Source organism: Semicossyphus pulcher, unplaced genomic scaffold (assembly GCF_022749685.1).
Source record: "Semicossyphus pulcher isolate SPU_LCO1_2020_fin unplaced genomic scaffold, fSemPul1.0.p SCAF_10, whole genome shotgun sequence".
In the NCBI taxonomy this organism is placed as follows: domain Eukaryota; kingdom Metazoa; phylum Chordata; class Actinopteri; order Labriformes; family Labridae; genus Semicossyphus; species Semicossyphus pulcher.
Window position 1 is genome coordinate 3,275,156 of NW_027211604.1, and position 19,492 is coordinate 3,294,647.

Sequence of the window (19,492 nt, forward strand, 5' to 3'; positions counted from 1 at the left end):
TGAGTTAGCTTAGCTTAGCATAAACACTGAAAACAGGTGGAAACAGCTAGCCTGCCTGTGTGAAGGAAAGAAAAAAAAGCACCTTTCAACTTAATTATCCTGTTTTATCCTGTTTGTTTAGTCTGTAGAAAAGTGCTGTATAAACATGATAATTCACCGTTTAACTCTGAGTTCTTAGAACTACTTTACTACGTTAAAACTCCTCCCTGCCTTAAATGTCTCCTTCAGGGCTGGATAAAAAAGCTGGATGACATGTTCTTTTATTTCCATGAACACACACCCTGTAGTTTATTTTGACAGAAGCACACACACACACACACACACACAACCACACACACACACACACAGTCCTGCTGTCCCAGATACTCACTAGAGCACCAAATGTAGATTAATCCGCCGCTGAAAGTAGTCCTCAACAAATCCACTATTTCCTGCTGTGTTTGATTCAAACTGTTTTAAAAGATGAGAACTATTTAACTTCCAGAGAGTCTCTAACAGGAAGTGACGTGTGAATCAGACTCAGCTTAAATGACTTTTTAAAGGTTAAACTGTAATTCACAAAGGTTACAGACCACAAAGACAGAAGTCCTAAAGAGAAGTGAAACGGGTCTCTGAGCAAATATTGTAATCAATCAGCACAAATGAGAATCGTAAATTTCTGCTTTTAAAGCTTCCAGTGAACTCGGGTGACGATACTTGAAAATTTCCCTCTGAAGCTGCTGAAGCCAGAGTTCAACGACCAAAACATGAGAAACAAGATGATGGAAAGATGAAACATGACTTTGTATTTATTTACAGACGAACATGTGGGCAGAAACATCCAGCAGGTACGATTAGATGTCAAAGTTAAATAAACACTGTTCTTCCAAAACGGAGGTTTTAGGATCTAAAGAATCCGACTAAAGGTCATTTAGAGGAACAACAGGTGTAACATCCGTCCTTAACTCTTAAAGCATTAGTCTGGTGATGTTTTATATTTGTCTTAATGACAATAAATCCTATAAAGAAGCCAAAGCCTCCTGGACCTGTTAGGGGACGGAGAGCCGGAGAGTCCAAAAAGAAGCAAACTTAGCCTTTTAGTTATTTTACACCTTTATGTTTATTTCACTTCGTAAAACATTTACAGTTTGCAGACAGTAATGCACTGTAAAAAATACGACTTTGATTGAAACTACAGATTTATTGACAAGAAGAAAAACATGGACGAATTTACAAATGTTAAAAAGTGCACTTGTTTCGCCCGCTTCATGTGATCTTTCAGAATAAAGACCATCTGCAGGACTAATAGAGAGACAAACGTTGATCTGAACAGAAATAAATAAAGCCGGTGTGTCACAGGGCAAAAATGGCAAAACAATAAAATACAGCATCTTATTTTGAAATAACAAAAATTACATCTTCCTGCTGTGTCACCATGAAACTGATGAGTATTTCAGCAGATGTTGGAGTTAGACCCGGATGATGTAGGAGTCGGACTGGGTGACGTATCGGACCCAGCGCTGCGATGGGCCGGGCTGGACGGGCGACAGGCGGAGGAAGCGGATCTGAAGCCCAGTAGCCGTGAGTTTAGGCAGCTCGAAGCTCAGACCGACCGGACCGACCTCCAACATGGAGGCCGAGCTGAGGCCAGGGACCTCCAGCTGGAGACGAGAGGAGGAGGGCGGGGGTCATCACAGAGCAGAACCATGAGGCTGTTTACTTTAGCTTCAAACTACCTCGTCATGGTTAAGCTGCATGTATTTGTTTACATGTAAATCACACTCATACAACCGGCTCAGTCTGTGAACTTGAACCCAACATGAGCAACAGCTTTTGTCTCTTTGTCAGCTCATTTTTAGTGTCAGCAATACAAGAGCAGCAACTTTGATATAAAGTCGATTCATCTGCTCAAACTCTGAAGGCACTGAGCGATGCTCTAAACGGTTTCACACAGCTTCATGAATATCTTTTTCTTGTCTTTCAAAAGCTCAGAAGGAGTTTCAATTCTCGTTTAAACCTTAAACCATCAAATGTTTGACTTTTTCTCTTGTTAAATAACTCGAAAAATTATCAGTGACGGAAAAAGTTGCTGAATATTTTCTTTTGATCGACTATTAAATCAATAATTGCAGCTCTATAACATAATTTTTATTTCTATAAGCATACTTTATTATTAATAGAACATTTACCATTGAACTTTCGCCAAGCCCCTCCCTTGAACGGCCACTGTCCAAATGTTAGCAACCGTAACTAGGCCAAGTCCAACAGCAGATATCCTCAAAGTTTAGGGTGTGTGTGTGTGTGTGTGTGTGTGTGTGTGTGTTCACCTTGAACAGAGCAGACAGTTGTGTTCCTCCGGTGAAGCGGGGGATGTTCCACTCGACCGCTCGACTCTGCAGCTTCAGCTCGGCGCTCTGATCCGGACTGCTGAGCTCCTGAGACAAACTGAACACAAGAAGAAACACAACAACAGTTTACCTGAGCTGCTTCACACACAACCTGCTGTGAAACATTAAGAAACTACAGGTGACCCCTGAGAGGTCAGAGGTCATGAGCCGATGTTTCTGCAGTGTTACAGAGACGATCTGAGGGGCAGTGAGGCAGAAAAGCTGTCAGCGGTGAACACACACACACACACACACACACACACACACACACACACACACACACACACGGTGATTTGATGGATAATCCTGCAGAAGCTTTCACATGATGTAACTCTGACATGTTCACACAGAGGGGCTTCAGTCGGGCCCGGACGGTGCGTTCAGGAGCACAACAGTTTGACAGTCTTTGTCCCTCCTGAGAATTCACGTTTTTTTATCCCTTATGTTTCCAGTCAATCGATTCACAAAGTTTACACCACAGCTCTAAACCTCCCGCTACATGAGCACAGTTTTGTCTTTTTTTAAGATTATTTTTTTACTGCCTTTATTGAGAGCGGACAGTGGATAACGTTGGAAACAGGTGCAGAGAGAGCGGAGATGACATGCGTCAAAGGGCCGCCGCATCGAGGACTATAGCCTCAGACTATTAACCGCTGAGCTGAACCGGCGCCATGAGCACAGCTTCATTCTGATTGGACGAACAGGAGGTTGTATTTCAGGGAACGTGAAACACCTGTTTATAGTTTCATTTGAAGTTTTATGCACTTCATGAAACGGACTTTGAAAATGTTTAGAGAACCTGTTTTTACTCAGAAACACACTTTTGATTTGAGGGTTCAAACACAGACAGACAGGTCTTTATTAAAGCCAACTGAGAATGTAAATAAAGGTTTAATAACGTCGATCTCAGTGTGGACTCACTTCCATCTCTCTGTGGTCTGAAGCTGCTGCTCTGATAACACCTGCCTCCCCGTCAGAGCGCCTGACCCTCCACCAATCATTGACTCACATTTCCATAAGTTTTAAATAACAAATAAGGAGCGCCTCGCTCTGCTCGTCTGCGATGTCTCCTGCTTTGTTAATGTTGTTTCCTGTTTATAACCAAGATACACTCGAAAAAACAGAGTTCTGACATTTCCTCACAGAGAGACACGACCTCTCTGCGTGTGAGCGACTTCCTGTCTGCACTGATGGTTTCTCTTCACGTCCACAGCGTCAACGCTCAGCGTCGCAGGATAAAAACACAGAGTCACATTCAAATGAAAGCTAATAGAAGCAGAAGAGCCTCGGGTCTGCAGCTGGAGCACTTTTTACATACGCACTCATTTCAATAACAAACAGGAGCCTCGGCCGAGCAGCTGATTTGAATGGGAGCGTCTCACCTCACAGAGCCTTTAGGGACGGGGACGGACGCACACACGTTGATGGCAGCGCTGTGGAAACAAAGCAGCGACATCATCATCATCATCATCATCATCATCATCATCATCAGACTGACATCCACTAATCCTCAATATGTTTATTACATTGTGCCTATAAGTGATTACCTGTCAGACTGTACATTAAGAGGTATGAGTGTTTTTGGTATCCGCTAAAGGAAACACAAACTGACCTCTTTGGTGGCAGATCACAGCGAAGCTTCAGGTACATCAGCAGCCTGCACAGAGCGAACATCAGCTGAGCTTTCTGAGCACATTTTAACAGTCTCATGTTTCTTATGTTTCATTCAACAAACTTCACACCTCTACATATATGTATAATAAAGATCTATTTTTCTTTCATCTGGTCAAAGCCAGGCGCGTTGTTTCCCCTATTTCAAATCTTTATGCTAAGCTAAGCTAACTGGCTGATTAGCTTCACAGTTCACAGAGATTTGAGAGTAGTATTAATCTAAATATGTTACTAAGTTTTAATAAAGGGATACCTGATGACGTGAAACGGCGTGTAAACAGACTGAAGCCATCTTGTTTCCTGTTTCTTTTAACGTATGACTCCGACCTGTGTCAGTGAACGCTCCGTACAAACACTGAGACATGTTCTGACATCACATCGTCTGTCTGTGTCTGCCCTTTTTTATACGAGAATATGAAGACACAACTCAACAGAGACAGAAACGAGGGGTTATGTGACTGTACCTCCCCCCGCTGTCTCGCTCGATGGTCGGGAAGAGTCTGAAAGGAGGCGCCGAGGGCAGGTCATCACTCAGCTGGTACTGCATCACTGTTTGCTGCAAAAGGAGGAAGTGGAAATTATTCATACTGGAAAATAATGAAAACATAGACCTACTGACATGAGGAAAAGATGCATTCAGGAGCAACATGCAGGATGTCAAACCACCATGTGAGTTTAGTCCATTCTTGTGTGAAAAGTTTGCTGAGTCATGTCTCGAGTGTTGATGGGTCCACTGCAAGGAACACACCCTTCAGTTAATCAATAAGTAACATGTCTGTAAGTCTGTAAAAGGGCCATAAATAAGTCAGTGAAAAAAAACATAATTCGATCAAAAGTCCTTAAATAAGTTCATCAGCACGTAAAGTGTCACTAACAGGTCCTCCAATAAGTCAGTAAAAAGGTCGGTATACAAGGCCGTAAATAAATCTCCTAAAAGTCTGTAAATAAGTCAAAAAATAAGTCGGTTCTTAAAGACGCCTGTGAGTCCATAAAGAAGTCTGTAAATAAATCTGTGAGTTGGTCTGTAACGCAGTCCTTAAATACTACAGTCAGTAAACAGGTCAGTGTGTCAGTCAGCATCTTTCTGAAGCTTAACCTGTAGAGATGGAGGACATCTGATGTTGATGGGTCCTTGAACGCACCACAAGGTCATTTTCAATAACTGACAAACTTTAGAGGTTTAAGAGTTTAAAACAAATAAAACGTGTCAGAACAGGATTCTGTTCATGTGTGTAAATTATTTGAAATTAATGTGCAGAAACATTTAAACAGTGAGACGTGTGAACCTTTTAACTGTTTGGTAATATTTGGGCACTGAAGGAAGCCTCGGGGTTATTGACTCTGACAGTTTATGAGCAACACCTCGTTAAAACTGATCAGTTCAATACAACAGATAAAGTTTGAACTTGATCTGTTCCTTTAACATTTTAACACAGGGTTCCTTCTGATCGTATCAAACCATCCTTCTCAATTCAGTGCTAAAACACTGTCCTGTCTTTTATTGATGCTATATTTATTATTTTATCATTTTTAATTATTATTTATTTTTTAATTATTATTTATTATATATATATATATATATATATATATCATGGGGTAAGGTCAGGTAAAAGTACTTCTTTCATCTCGTAGTTTAGTCTCACTGCTGCAGGTCTTCTATCAGCCCAAAGGCTCTCAACACTACAAACCACGTCAGACAGACGACACGTCGCTTTAAAGATAAAACCGAAGGACGAGAACGACCCTGTTTCTGTCAACGCTGTAAAAACTGAACATGATGCAGTTAAGTGTATCAATATTTTAAATTCATCATTAAAGAAGTCTGTAAGTCCACAAACAAGTCAGTAAATAAGCCCGAGAGGCTGTTAGTAAGTCCATAAATAAGTCAAGGTATAAGTGGTAAAAAGTTCCTTAAATTAGTGGAAAATAATGATTCCAGAAAGTGATTGAATAAGTCAGTAAATCAGTCTGTACGCTGCACACACCTTCATGAATAAGTCTGTAACAAGTCAGTGAAGATGTCGGTAAAAGACTTTAAAGTAATAATCTCAAAGATGTTCATGTAAATAAATGTGTGTTAAGTCTCTATCTGTCTCTGACTGAGGTAACACATGGTGACTGAGCCTATGGCCCACTGATGAAAGCCTTTGCATTTGCAGTATATAGTATTATTATGGGCTGGGTGTCTGTGGCGGCGCCCAGTTAATGACGCGTTTTCCATCAGCCAGCAGTGGTTGGTCTGCCAGAGAGGGTAGGCGGAGCTAAGCGGCTGCTTTTCCACTCTCTGCAAGTGTTGCGAGTAAACAGTAATCTACTATGGCTGAACAAACAAAGAAAAGATGGATGACTACAGATACAACTTCAACAAGAAGTGAAAATCCAAAGAAGAAGAAACAAACTCGACGCTCAGATGAAGAAAACAGTCTGAAAAGGAAAGCGACCGTCAGCCAGGAAAATCAAGAGTTACAACCGGAGCCGGATTCCTAATTCTGTAAACAGTGAATTAAAAGTTCATAAATAAGTTTAACATGTGTTTATTGTCTTCTAATGTTGTAAATAGTAATGATTTACTTTGACCACTAGGGTGTGCATTGTGTTAGGGTAACTGGTCACTTGATGACGTCAGGTGTTTATAGGTCACAGGTGAATGGAAGTAAGTGGGGCACAGGAGGAGGAAACACTCGGCTCTGACCGTAAGACTTCACGTAAACGCAACAGCAACAGGATTCTTCATTTCATCTCAACTAAACCTAATGATGTCCTGTCTGGTTTCTCACGCTGCAATAAACGGGAACATCAGCCAAAGCCATCTTCATTCTGGACATCTGTTGTTTGATACGCGTCAACACCTTCTTCTACACCTGTGCAAGTGACTAAGTCTTTAAAAAAGTCACTCAGTAAGTCCTGAAGTGGTCCAAACCATCAGACCCAGAGACAACAGAACCAAAGCCATGAAAGCCTGCGACAGAGTGCGTGCTAGTGAATCACCTCTCCCTGGCTGGGACACAGTCTGAGGATCCGGTTGCTGTCGAACTCGTCCAGTCGGACCGCCTGGTGGAAGCTGCACTCGTCGACACGAACAGAAGAGCCGTAACCTGAGGAGAGAAAACACTGAAGATCAGAGACTCACAGATTCAACACCTGAAACAACATGAGACATCGCCCTGCAGAGAGCAACGAGACACATGTGAGCAGCCAAAGACAAACGTTAAAGGGCATTAGTGTTTGTTTGGAACAGGATCAACGCCCTGGTTTAAACTGCTATAATAAAAATAGATCCTTAAACGAGCTCTGACACACTGCTTCCTGCCACACATGATGAGAGCATCAGCACACTGTGAACATGAAGTAGGAATCAGTCTGTAATAAAGGCAATAAAACCATCGTAAGTGTAAGTGTACACCAGTGTAAGTGTAATGAGCCGTGTAAAGTCAGCCTGTCATAAGTTCATAAATAAATAAACAGATGCACGTGTGTCTTTGAAGAGCGTCACTCCGTCGGTGTTTTGACGACAGCAGGAAATTAAAGGTTGGAGGAAATGAAGTCGACCTGTTTTTAATGAAGCTGACAGAATAAAAACATGTGGGCGTGGACATACGGCATGTTTATATATCAAGATGAAAACATAAAGCAGGTCACAGGTCGATGCTTGGTGTGTGTCTGACTCCTGATGGGTTAACGTGCTTTAATTAATTTAATTGTAGATTTTTAATTTAAACTAACAGGAGGAAATAGTGCACTTTGTTGGGGACTACTTTCAGCTGCGGATGGATCAACATTTGCTGCTCGAGTCAGGATTCGTTGCCGGACAGTGTTGGTGTGACTGTGTCAGAAGAAGTAGTTCCTCTTTGACGTATCACTACTTTCCTGAAAACTTCCCTTCAGGTTTTTATATCTTTATATTTCAGAAGACAGAGTGTGTGTGTGTGTGTGTGTGTGTGTCTGCGAGTGTTACCTCTGAGCTGGGACTTGCCGATGCTGAACTCTTCATTCAGACCGATCCTCATTTCTGTTAAATGAAGAAAGAGCATGTTAAGCGCGTTGACGCAGGTTTTTCAGACCCAGGAAGACCCGCTAATAGATGCTGGTTGTCTCTTTTCCCACTGTCAGTGAAGTATCCTCCTGTCGGTCTCTTTTCTGCTGCGTCACAATCTGACGTCACAAACGCGCCGGAGACAGGGTTAGTAACCAGTGAAGCTGTGACGGTGGTTAGGTCTTTTATTGTATCTATTACTCATTCAGTCTGTTTATCAAACTCGGGGCAACAAATTTGGAACGATGTTCGAGCGCTGCTCGGACGGAGACGGGCGGAATTTGTAGCTGAGATAACGAGGAGTCGCAGAAGTTACAGACGGAGCAGAGCATCACGCTGGAAAGGGGGCGGAGATTAACGTGTCAACACGGGTTTTGTTTTCCAATCAATCCCGATCGGAGCCGAAGCGATAATTACCCGGCTCTACTGCAGAGTCATGTGACCCGGGCCTGAATGCTCATTCTAACCTTTCCCACTAAGAAAAAGAGCCGGGTGTTATCGGGTGTTAGCAGATGTTAGCGGTGTTAGCGGGTATAGCAGGCGTTAGCAGGTGCTAGCGGGTGTTAGCGGGTGTTAGCAGGTGTTTTGACCAGTGGGAAAGCAGCTTTATAGAGAGAGTGTGTTACATGATGATACATGACCTGATGAACTAAAGAATACACAACGCCCCTATAAAAGGTGAAGTGCAGGATTAATCAGAATCAGCTTTATTGGCCAGGTATGAACACATACAGGGGATCTGACTGCGGTTTAACTTTGCTCTCACTGTACAAAAAAAAACTACAAGCCTTCCTTGGACATTAAATATTAGACATTAAACTAATACGTACATGCTACGAGAGACAACAGTGCAAAGGATGCTGAAATAATGGCGCAGTACCGAGGCTGCATCCGCAGCGACATCTTGATCTGTGGATTCATGGATTTAGTGACTGAAATTTGGTGTCTCCAACTGAGATGAAGTCTGATGAGGTGTTTCTGCCAAGTCATGAAGTAGAAACATGTCGAGTCAAAATCGCAGGGAAATCTGTTTAGAGCGCCGTATATTTGTAAACTAAGATTGATAATATCGGATTGATTGAGAGAGAAAATAGTGCCAAAAGAACGGCGCAGTCTATGAAACCCTAGGACGATGAGTTTGTGTTGAGATGGATCACCATCACCTGCGTGTTGTGTTTGTAGAGTAAAACGTTTTGGTGTCATGACCCTGGCATCTCGCCGGAACGACTTACTCTACGTTCAGAACGGGCCAGAACTCGGACCACGGGACTCGGTGAGTGAGCTAACAGCTTTGCATCCACTACACTACGAGCAAGGATTTCATACAACTTGGTGTCCAAAAATCCAAACTGTCCCTTTAAGCTCAGTGTCTCTTTGTTTGATGTGTAACAAACTGATGAGAAGCTCCAACAGGAAGTCATTTCATACCTGCTCTGTTCAAACTGACCTGAGCAGCTCGGCATGTAGCACTTGACTCTGATCTCTCCCTCGATGTCGGCCTTCATCACGACTCCCTGCAGCACAAACCGTCATCATCAGATGTTAAATTCAGCGCTCTGACACTAACCTGTATAAAATCCTGACATTACACTTTAAACAAGCGTTCAGATGAAACATTGACACCAGGTTTTCAGTCTGTGTTTGTATCACATTGTCGTTACTCACGTTGGAGCCAATGACGACCGACATCCTCTCAATCACGTCCAGAAATATCTCGCTCTTCCCTCCCTGGAAAAAAAAACACATTCATGGAAACTTTGTTTCAGGAAGTTACCGTCCAGCTTTTCAACACCCAGTCCTGTAAAAACAAACTCATCATCAGTGTCATTATTCTTGAACTAACTTTCAAATTGTTTCCAAATGTAGAGGACGCGTGCTGCTCATAACAACGCGGACCTTTAACCTATAAACATTTAAATGTCCAAAGGTTTAGGTGTCGTGTTTTCTCACTTTAACACAGATTTCCTCTTTTGATTCATTCATTATTTCCTGTTTGCTTTTCCTTCAGTTGAAAAATTTCTAGCTTTATGTCAAAATGCCAGAATTATTACACCTCTAATCAAGCTGCTGACGTAAAACAACAACAGGCCATGCTTGAATGTGAAGTTATAAATATTCTCCGTCTCAACCTCAAATTAAACTCCAAGAAAACGATCCAAAATCCCAGAAAGTCCCCGCAGACTTCCCTGTTTCGAAGATGTTCCTGGACTTTCCTGAACACTTCATGTGGATGTTTTATTTATACGTTTTTCTCTATAAATATTAGAGAGAATTAAGTGTTTTCTCAGTGTTAATGTGTTCAGCTCCTTCAGGACCACAGGTGTGATGCACCTGCTCTCTGCTGGACTGGATGGGTCTGGTGGCTGCAGAGCTCGGAGCCACTTTACTCTGCTGCGTCTCGGCTCCGAACTGACGAAAAACAACAACAAACAGGGATTAAAAACAGGATTTAAACTCACAGACGCACATTAAAGAACATGTGATCAGATAAATGTGAAGCCTCACTGACACAGCTTCTGTAAACAGCATACACTAAATCCATGACAGGTTTAAAACATGTCAATAACTGTAACTCCTTCTTTGCACAGCCAGAAGAGGAGGCTGCTAAAGTTACAATATAGCGGCATACAAGTGCACCTTATTCAGTACCTTAGCGACCTCTGACCTCTAGCTGAACAGCGTCAGGTTTGTTGGGGGGTGTTTACGTACCAGGCCGACGTTACTGAGGTCAAACAGGCTGAACGGTCTGGAGGAGACGGCTTCGGTCTGGATGAAGTTCTTCAGGACGTCAGAGGAGGTGGTCTGGATGTAGCCGTAGTCCTGACAGACACACAGACAATTTAAACTCCTGCTGAAGCTCATTTAGACTCTTGTGTCTTTACAGAAGGAACAGAGCACGAGGTCAAAGAAGCTTCCTTAAAGTTGAACTCCTTTTATATCTTGTTGAAACAGGTTTTCAGGAGCTTCATGAATCTAGTGCGACCTCGGAGACGAAGCACCTGCTGCTGTTTCTTTATATCGAAGTGTAATTGTGAGGAAAGTACCAAACGTCTATCAGGGAGGAAAGTTCACATGAAGCTGCTTTGGGGCTGCATATTTACTCTGACTTACAGGACGAGGACCTGAAGCAGAGAGACTCACCACGACCTCGTCCAGCAGCTCGTAGATGAGGGCAAAGTTCATCTGCACAGACTTCTCTGACAGGCTGCCGCAGTAATCTTTAACCAGAGCAGTTAACCTGAAAACACAGAAACACACAGAGAATATAACACATATTTCATCCAGAGTTCTGCGTTAGGTCTTTTGGGGAAACACTGAAATTAATAAGGATTCCTCTAGAATCTTTTTGGGTATTTCTCTGATTTAAAAACGTGCTTATGTTTGTGTCTGTCTGTGAAATCACATGAAAACAGTCAAAGTGTCACAGATTGTGTTTGATCTTTATTAGAACTTTGAATAAGGAGGAGGAAATCTATCGAGAACATTTACTGTAGTGTTGTACGTTTCTGCTGCTCTTTACTCCTCAAAAGAAATGAAGTACGTTTTACTTTTTTTACCACATCCAGGGTTTCTACACATTTTCCATTTCAACTTCCAGACTTTTCCAGACTTTTCGGTAGATTATTCAGACCAGATTTGACATGGAAGTGAAAATAGTTAGATACTTATGTAATTAAATGGTTTTAAAATCGAACTCTTGACATGTAGATAGATACTCTATTGATCCTGAGGGAAATGTAGGCATCGAGTAGCTTATAAGACATATGAAATCACACATCTGTCAACCCAACGTGGTTGCGCTTGCTGTCTGCTCCAAACACAACGTGTGCATGATCAATTTATATTCAGAAATTCTGAACTTTGTATTGTATCAAACAGAAAAGAGCTGATAGTCTGAAACACAAATATTTTTTCATACCCTCTTTTCTTGTTTCCATTCTTATCCAGACCTGGAACTTACTCAAATCAAATTCCATGCTAGGAACCCTGTACATTTATTTCTAATGTATTTTATATTAACTAAGTTTAGAGTGCTGATGCTCTTTATTTACTGTCAATTACTGTTTCATTCTAACATTGTTGTGAACGTTGTTGGGCTATTATGTTCTGTAATGTTAGCTTTGATAAGTGTTCATCATTATACTTTTAATTATGAACTATTATCACAACTTTAGGTTAAACCTGACCTGCAGTATGTAGGACGCAGCAGATACCACACTAAATACATAAACCACTCTATCATTAATATGAAGATACATTTACCAAAAAAAGAATAAATTAAATAAAGACATTAATGTATTGATAGAATGTGATATAGATATTTTTGGTAAGATACACATGTACCCTCTTTCCCTTTTATTTAATATTAAATGTATCTTCTTTAATATTTTAAATAATTTTCCCTCATTTTTAAAAGTATGTATTCAATTAAATCTGCTATTATTGTAAAGAAAAAAAAAACGACATACCTGTTGAGGAACTCAATGACTGTAAAGGGGGAGGAGTCAGCTGTTGTCGTGGCGACCCAGTACAGCCCCCCCTGCCTGACGTGGACAAAGTGAAGATCTCTGTGACTCTGCAGAACAAAAACACAGGACAGATGATGCGTTTAAGGACCACTGTGGAAAAAATATAATAATAATATGACAGCAGGATGACTCATTGAAAGGCCTCACAACACCCTATAACACGAACACACACACACACACACACCATTACAACCGGAGGCTGGTCTCCGGTCAGCGCTGTGACCTTCTCGTAGAAAACACTGACGACATCACTTCCTGCTTCTCCGCGGACTGATGGCGAGGTTAAGGATGCAGGTTTTATTCCTCACACTTTTTTAACCACATTTACAACAATATTCTAAATCATTCTCTTAACATAAACAGATAGTAAAAAGGACAAAGTTAATGTGTGAAAAAGCAAGATATTAGAATAAGAAATAAAATCAGTATTCACAGCCAAGATTAGAAACTGAAGGAGGAATACAGACTTTCATTTCAACAGTTTGTTAACTGCAAAAAAATGTTTTTAAAACTCAAATTACAAACTGAGCAGGACACATACACACAGTATCTATGTGTAGTGTTGTAGTTAAACTACTGCTGCAGCACTGTAGCATGCAAAGTGTTGTATAGTATGTGCATGTGAAAATACAATGATACATCTACTAAAATAGCAATCACCAGAATAATATACAATAAAAAGTTTTATACTTCGAATTTGTCTGATTTAATATAGCATATATTTTTATTTTTAGTATTCGGACTTTTTATTATGTTTTATTGTATTTATTTTACTGTACAGCACTTTGGAAACCTTTGCGTTTATTTAAAATTGTGCTTTATAAATAAAATGGATTGGATTGGATATAATGTAATCAATTAATCATATATGTATATATGACTCTCTCTCTCTCTCTCTCTCTCTCTCTCTCTCTCTCTCTCTCTCTCTCTCTCTCTCTCTATATATATATATATATATATATATATATATACATACACACGTGTCAGGTATGTGATAGAAAATACAATAAATACACCATATTTTTAAAAAAAATTAAGAGACATTATATGTGTAAAAAGGAGAACATATTTTTGTATTTGACAATAATTGGAGGATACAGTCTTTATAGATGAGGTGGTCTCCCTTTGAGGACAAGATGAAAACCTGAGAGATCATCCTGATTAAGACAGAAAGAGACAAGAGACAGGCAAAGACGTTAATCAATTTAAAAATGCGCGTTGTCAATGAGGAATTCAGAATTCTATCCGTCACATCGCAGCTCCCTCTATCGGTGATAGTCAGTACAGTCAGTCAGGTTCATGACTATTTTAATTAATTATTTATACTGCTTTTATAGAGTCATATTAATTTCTATTGTACTTAACTTCACTGTGAATGCCTTGATGAAAAAACGTATACCGCTATGTGTAGGCCACCGGAAGTCTCCCACCAAACCCAATTGAAAATACTATCAATTATAACTATGCTGGTAAATGACAACTCATTGATGTTACGATTACTTTTACGACATCCTTATGTCACTCCAGGGTGTTTTTCTGTGCATTATACACTTAAGCAGTTTTTCGAATAGTTTACACGCTACTTTTCACTATAATTTTCCACCAAACCTGAGGAAAGTAAGTGGTACACAAGCCAATCTTTACATTAAATAAACTTAAAATAACATGTACAAGTAAAGTTTCTTAATGCCGAATTCAACATTAGCTCAGGATAAATTACATAAACATCTGAACGCTTTTGTAATATGCAATTTGAGTTTGAACAAGAATATGAAGTTAAAATTGGTTGAATTGTGAGTTCATCTTAAAACCACGAATGCGAATACTCTGTGTTTGTGTAGTCGTCACTTCAGCTTTACTTACCTGCAGAAGGTTTTCGGTGAAACAGAGGTAATGAAGTGTACTATGGATTACTCTTACTATGTATTAAAAAGCCATGAATGGCAGTAAAAGCATTACAATACTACTGCTAACGTCAGCCTGGATAACAGTGGTGCGGACGTTAAAGTTAGCTTTTAGCGGCATATATAATCCTCTAAGAATTCATAAGAAAGTAGTAAATAATAAAGTGGATAACGCTGGTCGAAGTGGATAAAACAGTCAAGTAAAGCATTAAAGGCTCCACCAAAACACAATTTGAAAAGTATATTATTTGCTACCTCGTTATCATCTGACAGACGAGCTGTTTACAATCCGGGTCAGAAGATGATGAATAGGTACACAGCGCCATCTACTGTAATGGCGGAAAAAGTAACCTGTTTAGATCACTCGTTTAAATTTAATTAATTAGGAAAAAAATATATTTTACGTATAAGCTAACTAGCAGTTAAAATAACTGTAATTGACTAATGATAATTTAAATTTTTTAGAACTTTTCAACGATGCGTTTTCTAATTTAGTCACGTCACGTAGCTTGTAGTAAAGTCACCCGAACAGCAGGCGGCAGCAGAGGCGAAAATTAATACGGAAGTGATTCATATCAACCAAAAACTGCATTTTCCGTCACAGCATCGATGTTTCTGTCCCATGCAATCTAACTCACCATGAAGTAAGTAAAGATTTCTACTTTAAATTTCTTGTGAAGGTTACTTTAAACTGTTCAGCATTAATTCAGACGGTCCTGACATTTCTTATCCAATTTACGAGTACATGCTAACCAGTGCTAACAGCTAACTACACTTAGCCTGCTCACCCCAAACATTCTAGTGTCCTCACACCCTATTAGTTCCTCAATTTAACGATCACCTTTTAATACGCTTGTTCATACGCTTAATCAAAGTATCATATAACAAAATGTTCAATATTTATAAGCTCTTTTAGATTTCGGCACAAATTAAGCTCTCGCTGTTTAAATAAAACCAATGTTTTGCTCTGTGTTTCTGTTGTCTATCCATGGGCAGCTGAACGAGGATTGTTTTCTATGAGTTTCTCAAGCATGAGAGATATGTGTAGTTCAAGAGTGGATAATAATCGTGCACGAAATGTGAATGTTTCTCATAAAAAATATTGTTTATCGGAATCTCATCAGTGTGTTTTGCTTTGGTGCAAAACATTAAACATGGAAATAGAATAGAAACTTGTGTAAACAGCTTTAATTACACAGTCAAGAATTTGTAATAAATGTAATTGAAAATCAAAATATGAAAGGTTATTTTGTATATTATGATAGATATCTGTGTAGAGTCAATTTGTGGACTAAAAGCATTTATAATGCCCTTTACAACACATTACACATAAAATCATAATTATGGACGCATTGGGATTCAGCTCATGAAGGTTCAGATGTGAATCCTCATTACTAGAATGAACCTGGTCTGTTTCCCTAAATGAAAACCTAGACACACTGAGATGAGAACTCATGGTGTGTTCAGGTGCTTCAGGAGTTTCTTGTTATCCACTTGCCATAATGTGGCAGATGAAAGTGACAAAAATCTCCTAGCGTGTTGTGATTCAAGAGAATAAACATTTCTCTGCCCTCTGCTTTCAGTCCGCTAACGAAGGTGAAGTTGATCAATGAGCTGAACGCGCGAGAGGCTGACCTCGGAGTGAACGAGTCTGTTTCCTGGCACACTGAGTACAAAGACAGCGCCTGGATTTTTATTGGTAAGAGGAGACGATTCTGTCCGGGTCAAGAGCTAAAGTGTTCTCAGTTCAAAGCCGGTACATCCCTCTCAGATCAATCTGTAGTCATCTGAGGGCTTGAATTTTAGGATTAGCTGAACAATTTCTGCCAAGTTTAGTTTCTCTGAGATTTGACAAATGACACAAAGACGAAGTCACAAATATATGGTGTTTATTTCCTGCAGGAGGATTTCCATACGAGCTGAGTGAAGGTGACATCATCTGCGTCTTCTCTCAGTACGTACCTGCATTTTTCTTTCAGTCCTCTGACACTCGGATGTGATGTTTCTGCTTCATTGTCCTCCTTCACTGAATCAGCCACAGACCAGACTAACTTCTCCTTCCTCCCTGAAGGTACGGGGAGATCGTGAACATCAACCTGGTGCGAGATAAGAAGACTGGGAAGTCCAAAGGTTTCTGCTTCATCTGCTACGAGGACCAGCGGAGCACCATCCTGGCTGTGGACAACTTCAACGGCATCAAGGTGACACAGATGATCAGCTTTAAACCACTCTATCACCTGTAGATGATTAAACAATGGGGGCACATATTAAACATTTCTACCACGTGCTGCTGTTGTCTTGTCAGATTAAAGGTCGGACCCTCCGCGTGGATCACGTTAAAGACTACCGTCCTCCCAAAGACTCGGAGGACATTGATGACATCACCAAACACCTGAGGGAGCAGGGCTGTGCTCCCAAAGTCTCCCCGTCCTCCTCCTCCTCAGAGGAAGAAGAGCAGTACGCCATCCCTGTGAAGAAGGCCAAAAAAGGTGAGGTCACTTCCTGTTGATCCTTGTGCTCTGCTCACAAAGACATCAGGCTGGATACCAAACTGTCACAAAAATAGACTTTGTATAGACTTAATTTAATTTCTTTATAGGCAAACATTTTCTCCTTTTTGATCATTTTAACTTTAAGAAAATAAATGTAGTTAATGATTGTTTACGGCTTAAAGGAAACAAGTGTTGAAACAGGTTCTAGGAGCTGTGTTTCTTAGCACTATTAGCTACTGTAAACACTAATTAATATCTGTATCAAGTCCCTCCCTGTTTGTAAAGGGGACATGTAAATAAGTAGCACTTGGCTGTTTCAATGTAAAGCGGCTCAAAGATTAAATTACATGAAATTCACAGAACAATTGTGCCTCAACAGAAGCAGATAAAGAGATCTGCTAAGCTAGCTACCATTATGCTAAGCTAGCTGTCTTTGTCGCAGGATGTTCATTTCTTCAAGTGCTACTAAAATAACATTTTTCATTTACAGGTCACAACAAAACTTAGCTTTAGCTTAAGCTAATGCTAACCGAGGCTGTCTCAAAAGCTAGCTTTCACTTGATACAGCCTCTGACTTAAGCTGTCTAGAAAGCAGTAATATGTATTCATTCACAATTTGAGTTAAAAGGACACAGGTTATTAGAACATGCGGACCAAATATGTAGTTACTGCATGTGGCCTCTGTGGGGCAGTATAACTCTGTTCATCTCCAGATTAAAGAAGCATTTTGGGATCAGGTTTTATTCCCCCTCTCGCTGCTCTCTGCCTCAGATAAGAAAGAGAAGAAGAAAAAGAAGAAAGAGAAGAAGGAGAAGAAGAAGGCTGAGAAGGAGAAAGAGAGGGGAAGCCGGACGCTGCACTCCTCCTCTTCTTCACCTCCTCCTCCTCCTCCTCCTGCCATCAGAGTCAAAGAGGAGAAGCAAGATGCTGCCTATGACAAGTACACCCAGAGGGGGGCGCCACCAGGAGGAGAGCAGAACGGACAGAGAGCAATAAGGGAGAACGAGAGACTGCGGGGGGAGGAGGAGAGGAGGAGAGAGACAGACAGGGAGAGAGAGGAAGACAGGGGGAATCGTGACAGGAGCAGAGAAAGAGAGGACGACAGGAGGAGAGAGACAGACAGAGAGCATGAGAGAAAGTTTGATAGAGAGAGAGACAGCGACAGAAGGAGAGAGACGGACAGAGAGAGCGACAGGAGAAGAGAGACAGACCGGGAGAGAGAGAATGATAGAAGAAGAGAAAGAGAGACAGACAGGGAGAGAGACAGTGATAGGAGGAGAGAGACGGACAGAGATAGAGATGGTGAGAGAAGAAGAGAATTTGACCGTGACAGAGAGAATGATAGAAGAAGAGAGAGACAGACAGACAGGGAGAGAGACAGTGATAGAAGAAGAGAGACAGACAGGGACAGACCTCGTAAACACTGAGACGCCGATGATCTCCCTGTTGGTGTGAGGATGTAAAAATGTGTACATTTAAAACACACACTGATGATTGTTAATGTTAAAGCCCTGCTGGCGCCCTCCAGAGGCGGCAGTGTTCATCACACAGCACACGGTTTATTCTGAGCGGCCATCAGACTGAAAGCAGCTCTGTGGGTGGAGAACATGTTACTATTGGTGCCTGTAAATGTGGCTTTGAAAGACAGTGAAGACTTTGATGTTCTTTAAGTTCAGTGTAAAAACATTACTGCTCGTCAAATCCCCCAAGCTCCAGAACAAGATGGCTGCCAGAGTGAAATGTTTGAAGCATCCGTCAAATGTTTGTATTGTTAAAATGAGTTTTGTAATTAAACAAACAAATCAGTGTTTTGTGAGTCAACAGACTTGTAGTTTACAGAGATCAACATGGTGGTTTTTATAAGTACGTTACCATCGTTCATTTCCAGATTCACGCTGATGCAGTTTTGTTTCAGTGTAACTTTCCAGGCAGCCATTAGTGCCAGTGAATTTCAACATGATGTATGATTACACGAGCACGAGGCTAATGTATGAATATCATTTAAAACTGTTAAGATTTTACAAAAGGCCTTACAGCCTCCATCCACGTTAGCGGCTCTGGGAGGGATCACGGTTTTAAGAGGAGCCAAACTTAAAAAAATAAATGGACTGCACCTCTACAGCTCTTCTCTAGTCTTCAGAGCACTTTCACACATTCACACTGATGGCAGAGGCGGCTATGCTAAGTGCCAGTCTCAAATCAGGTACCACATTATTACACTGGTGCCTTCGGGAGCAGTTTTATCCACGTGACGAAGCGTCGCAAACTGCTCCCGAAGGCACCAGTGTAATAATGTGGTTACCCTCCGACTGAGAGAGGACCAACTCTTCTACTGAGCCACAGTCGCCCACATTGCTACATTAGCATGATAATATTTGCTAATTAGCACCGAACACAAGTACAGTTGAGGCTGATGGTCTTCTGACGTGTGAGCTTTAGAGTCATGGAGCTAAACAGTCGGTTAATTGCCAATTAAAATGAATCTGATTGAATGTAA

General features: G+C 40.9%; 2 protein-coding genes across 2 annotated transcripts; one reads left to right on the plus strand and one right to left on the minus strand.

Moving 5' to 3' along the window:
* Nucleotides 1-1,094: 1,094 nt before the first annotated feature.
* On the minus strand, nt 1,095-14,773 carry ap4m1 (adaptor related protein complex 4 subunit mu 1). The gene is made up of 16 exons (XM_069674205.1): nt 14,463-14,773; nt 13,698-13,756; nt 12,784-12,869; nt 12,540-12,646; nt 11,212-11,308; nt 10,780-10,890; nt 10,402-10,479; nt 9,736-9,798; nt 9,518-9,584; nt 7,993-8,046; nt 7,026-7,132; nt 4,502-4,593; nt 3,979-4,023; nt 3,749-3,799; nt 2,307-2,424; nt 1,095-1,640 (listed from the first exon to the last, which is right to left on the minus strand). Exons 2-16 carry the CDS (start codon nt 13,753-13,755, stop codon nt 1,449-1,451), a joined length of 1,326 nt encoding a protein of 441 aa, XP_069530306.1. The 5' UTR covers nt 13,756; nt 14,463-14,773; the 3' UTR covers nt 1,095-1,448.
* Nucleotides 14,774-15,068: 295 nt separating this feature from the next.
* On the plus strand, nt 15,069-19,198 carry rbmx2 (RNA binding motif protein X-linked 2). Its single transcript, XM_069670660.1, has 6 exons — nt 15,069-15,147; nt 16,087-16,202; nt 16,406-16,457; nt 16,575-16,704; nt 16,809-16,992; nt 17,767-19,198. Exons 1-6 carry the CDS (start codon nt 15,143-15,145, stop codon nt 18,420-18,422), a joined length of 1,143 nt encoding a protein of 380 aa, XP_069526761.1. The 5' UTR covers nt 15,069-15,142; the 3' UTR covers nt 18,423-19,198.
* The last annotated feature ends 294 nt before the right edge of the window (nt 19,199-19,492 follow it).

Coding starts and splice junctions, on each gene's coding strand:
- ap4m1 (XM_069674205.1), bottom strand. CDS start 13,755: ATGATCTCTCAGGTTTTCATCTTGTCCTCAAAGGGAGACCACCTCATC. Junction 9,799..10,401: donor TCCAGTCCAGCAGAGAGCAG/GTGCATCACACC, acceptor TTTTTTTTCCAG/GGAGGGAAGAGCGAGATATT. Junction 4,024..4,501: donor GAGCGAGACAGCGGGGGGAG/GTACAGTCACAT, acceptor CGCTCTGTGCAG/GCTGCTGATGTACCTGAAGC.
- rbmx2 (XM_069670660.1), top strand. Junction 16,203..16,405: donor CAGCGCCTGGATTTTTATTG/GTAAGAGGAGAC, acceptor TATTTCCTGCAG/GAGGATTTCCATACGAGCTG. Junction 16,705..16,808: donor ACAACTTCAACGGCATCAAG/GTGACACAGATG, acceptor TTGTCTTGTCAG/ATTAAAGGTCGGACCCTCCG.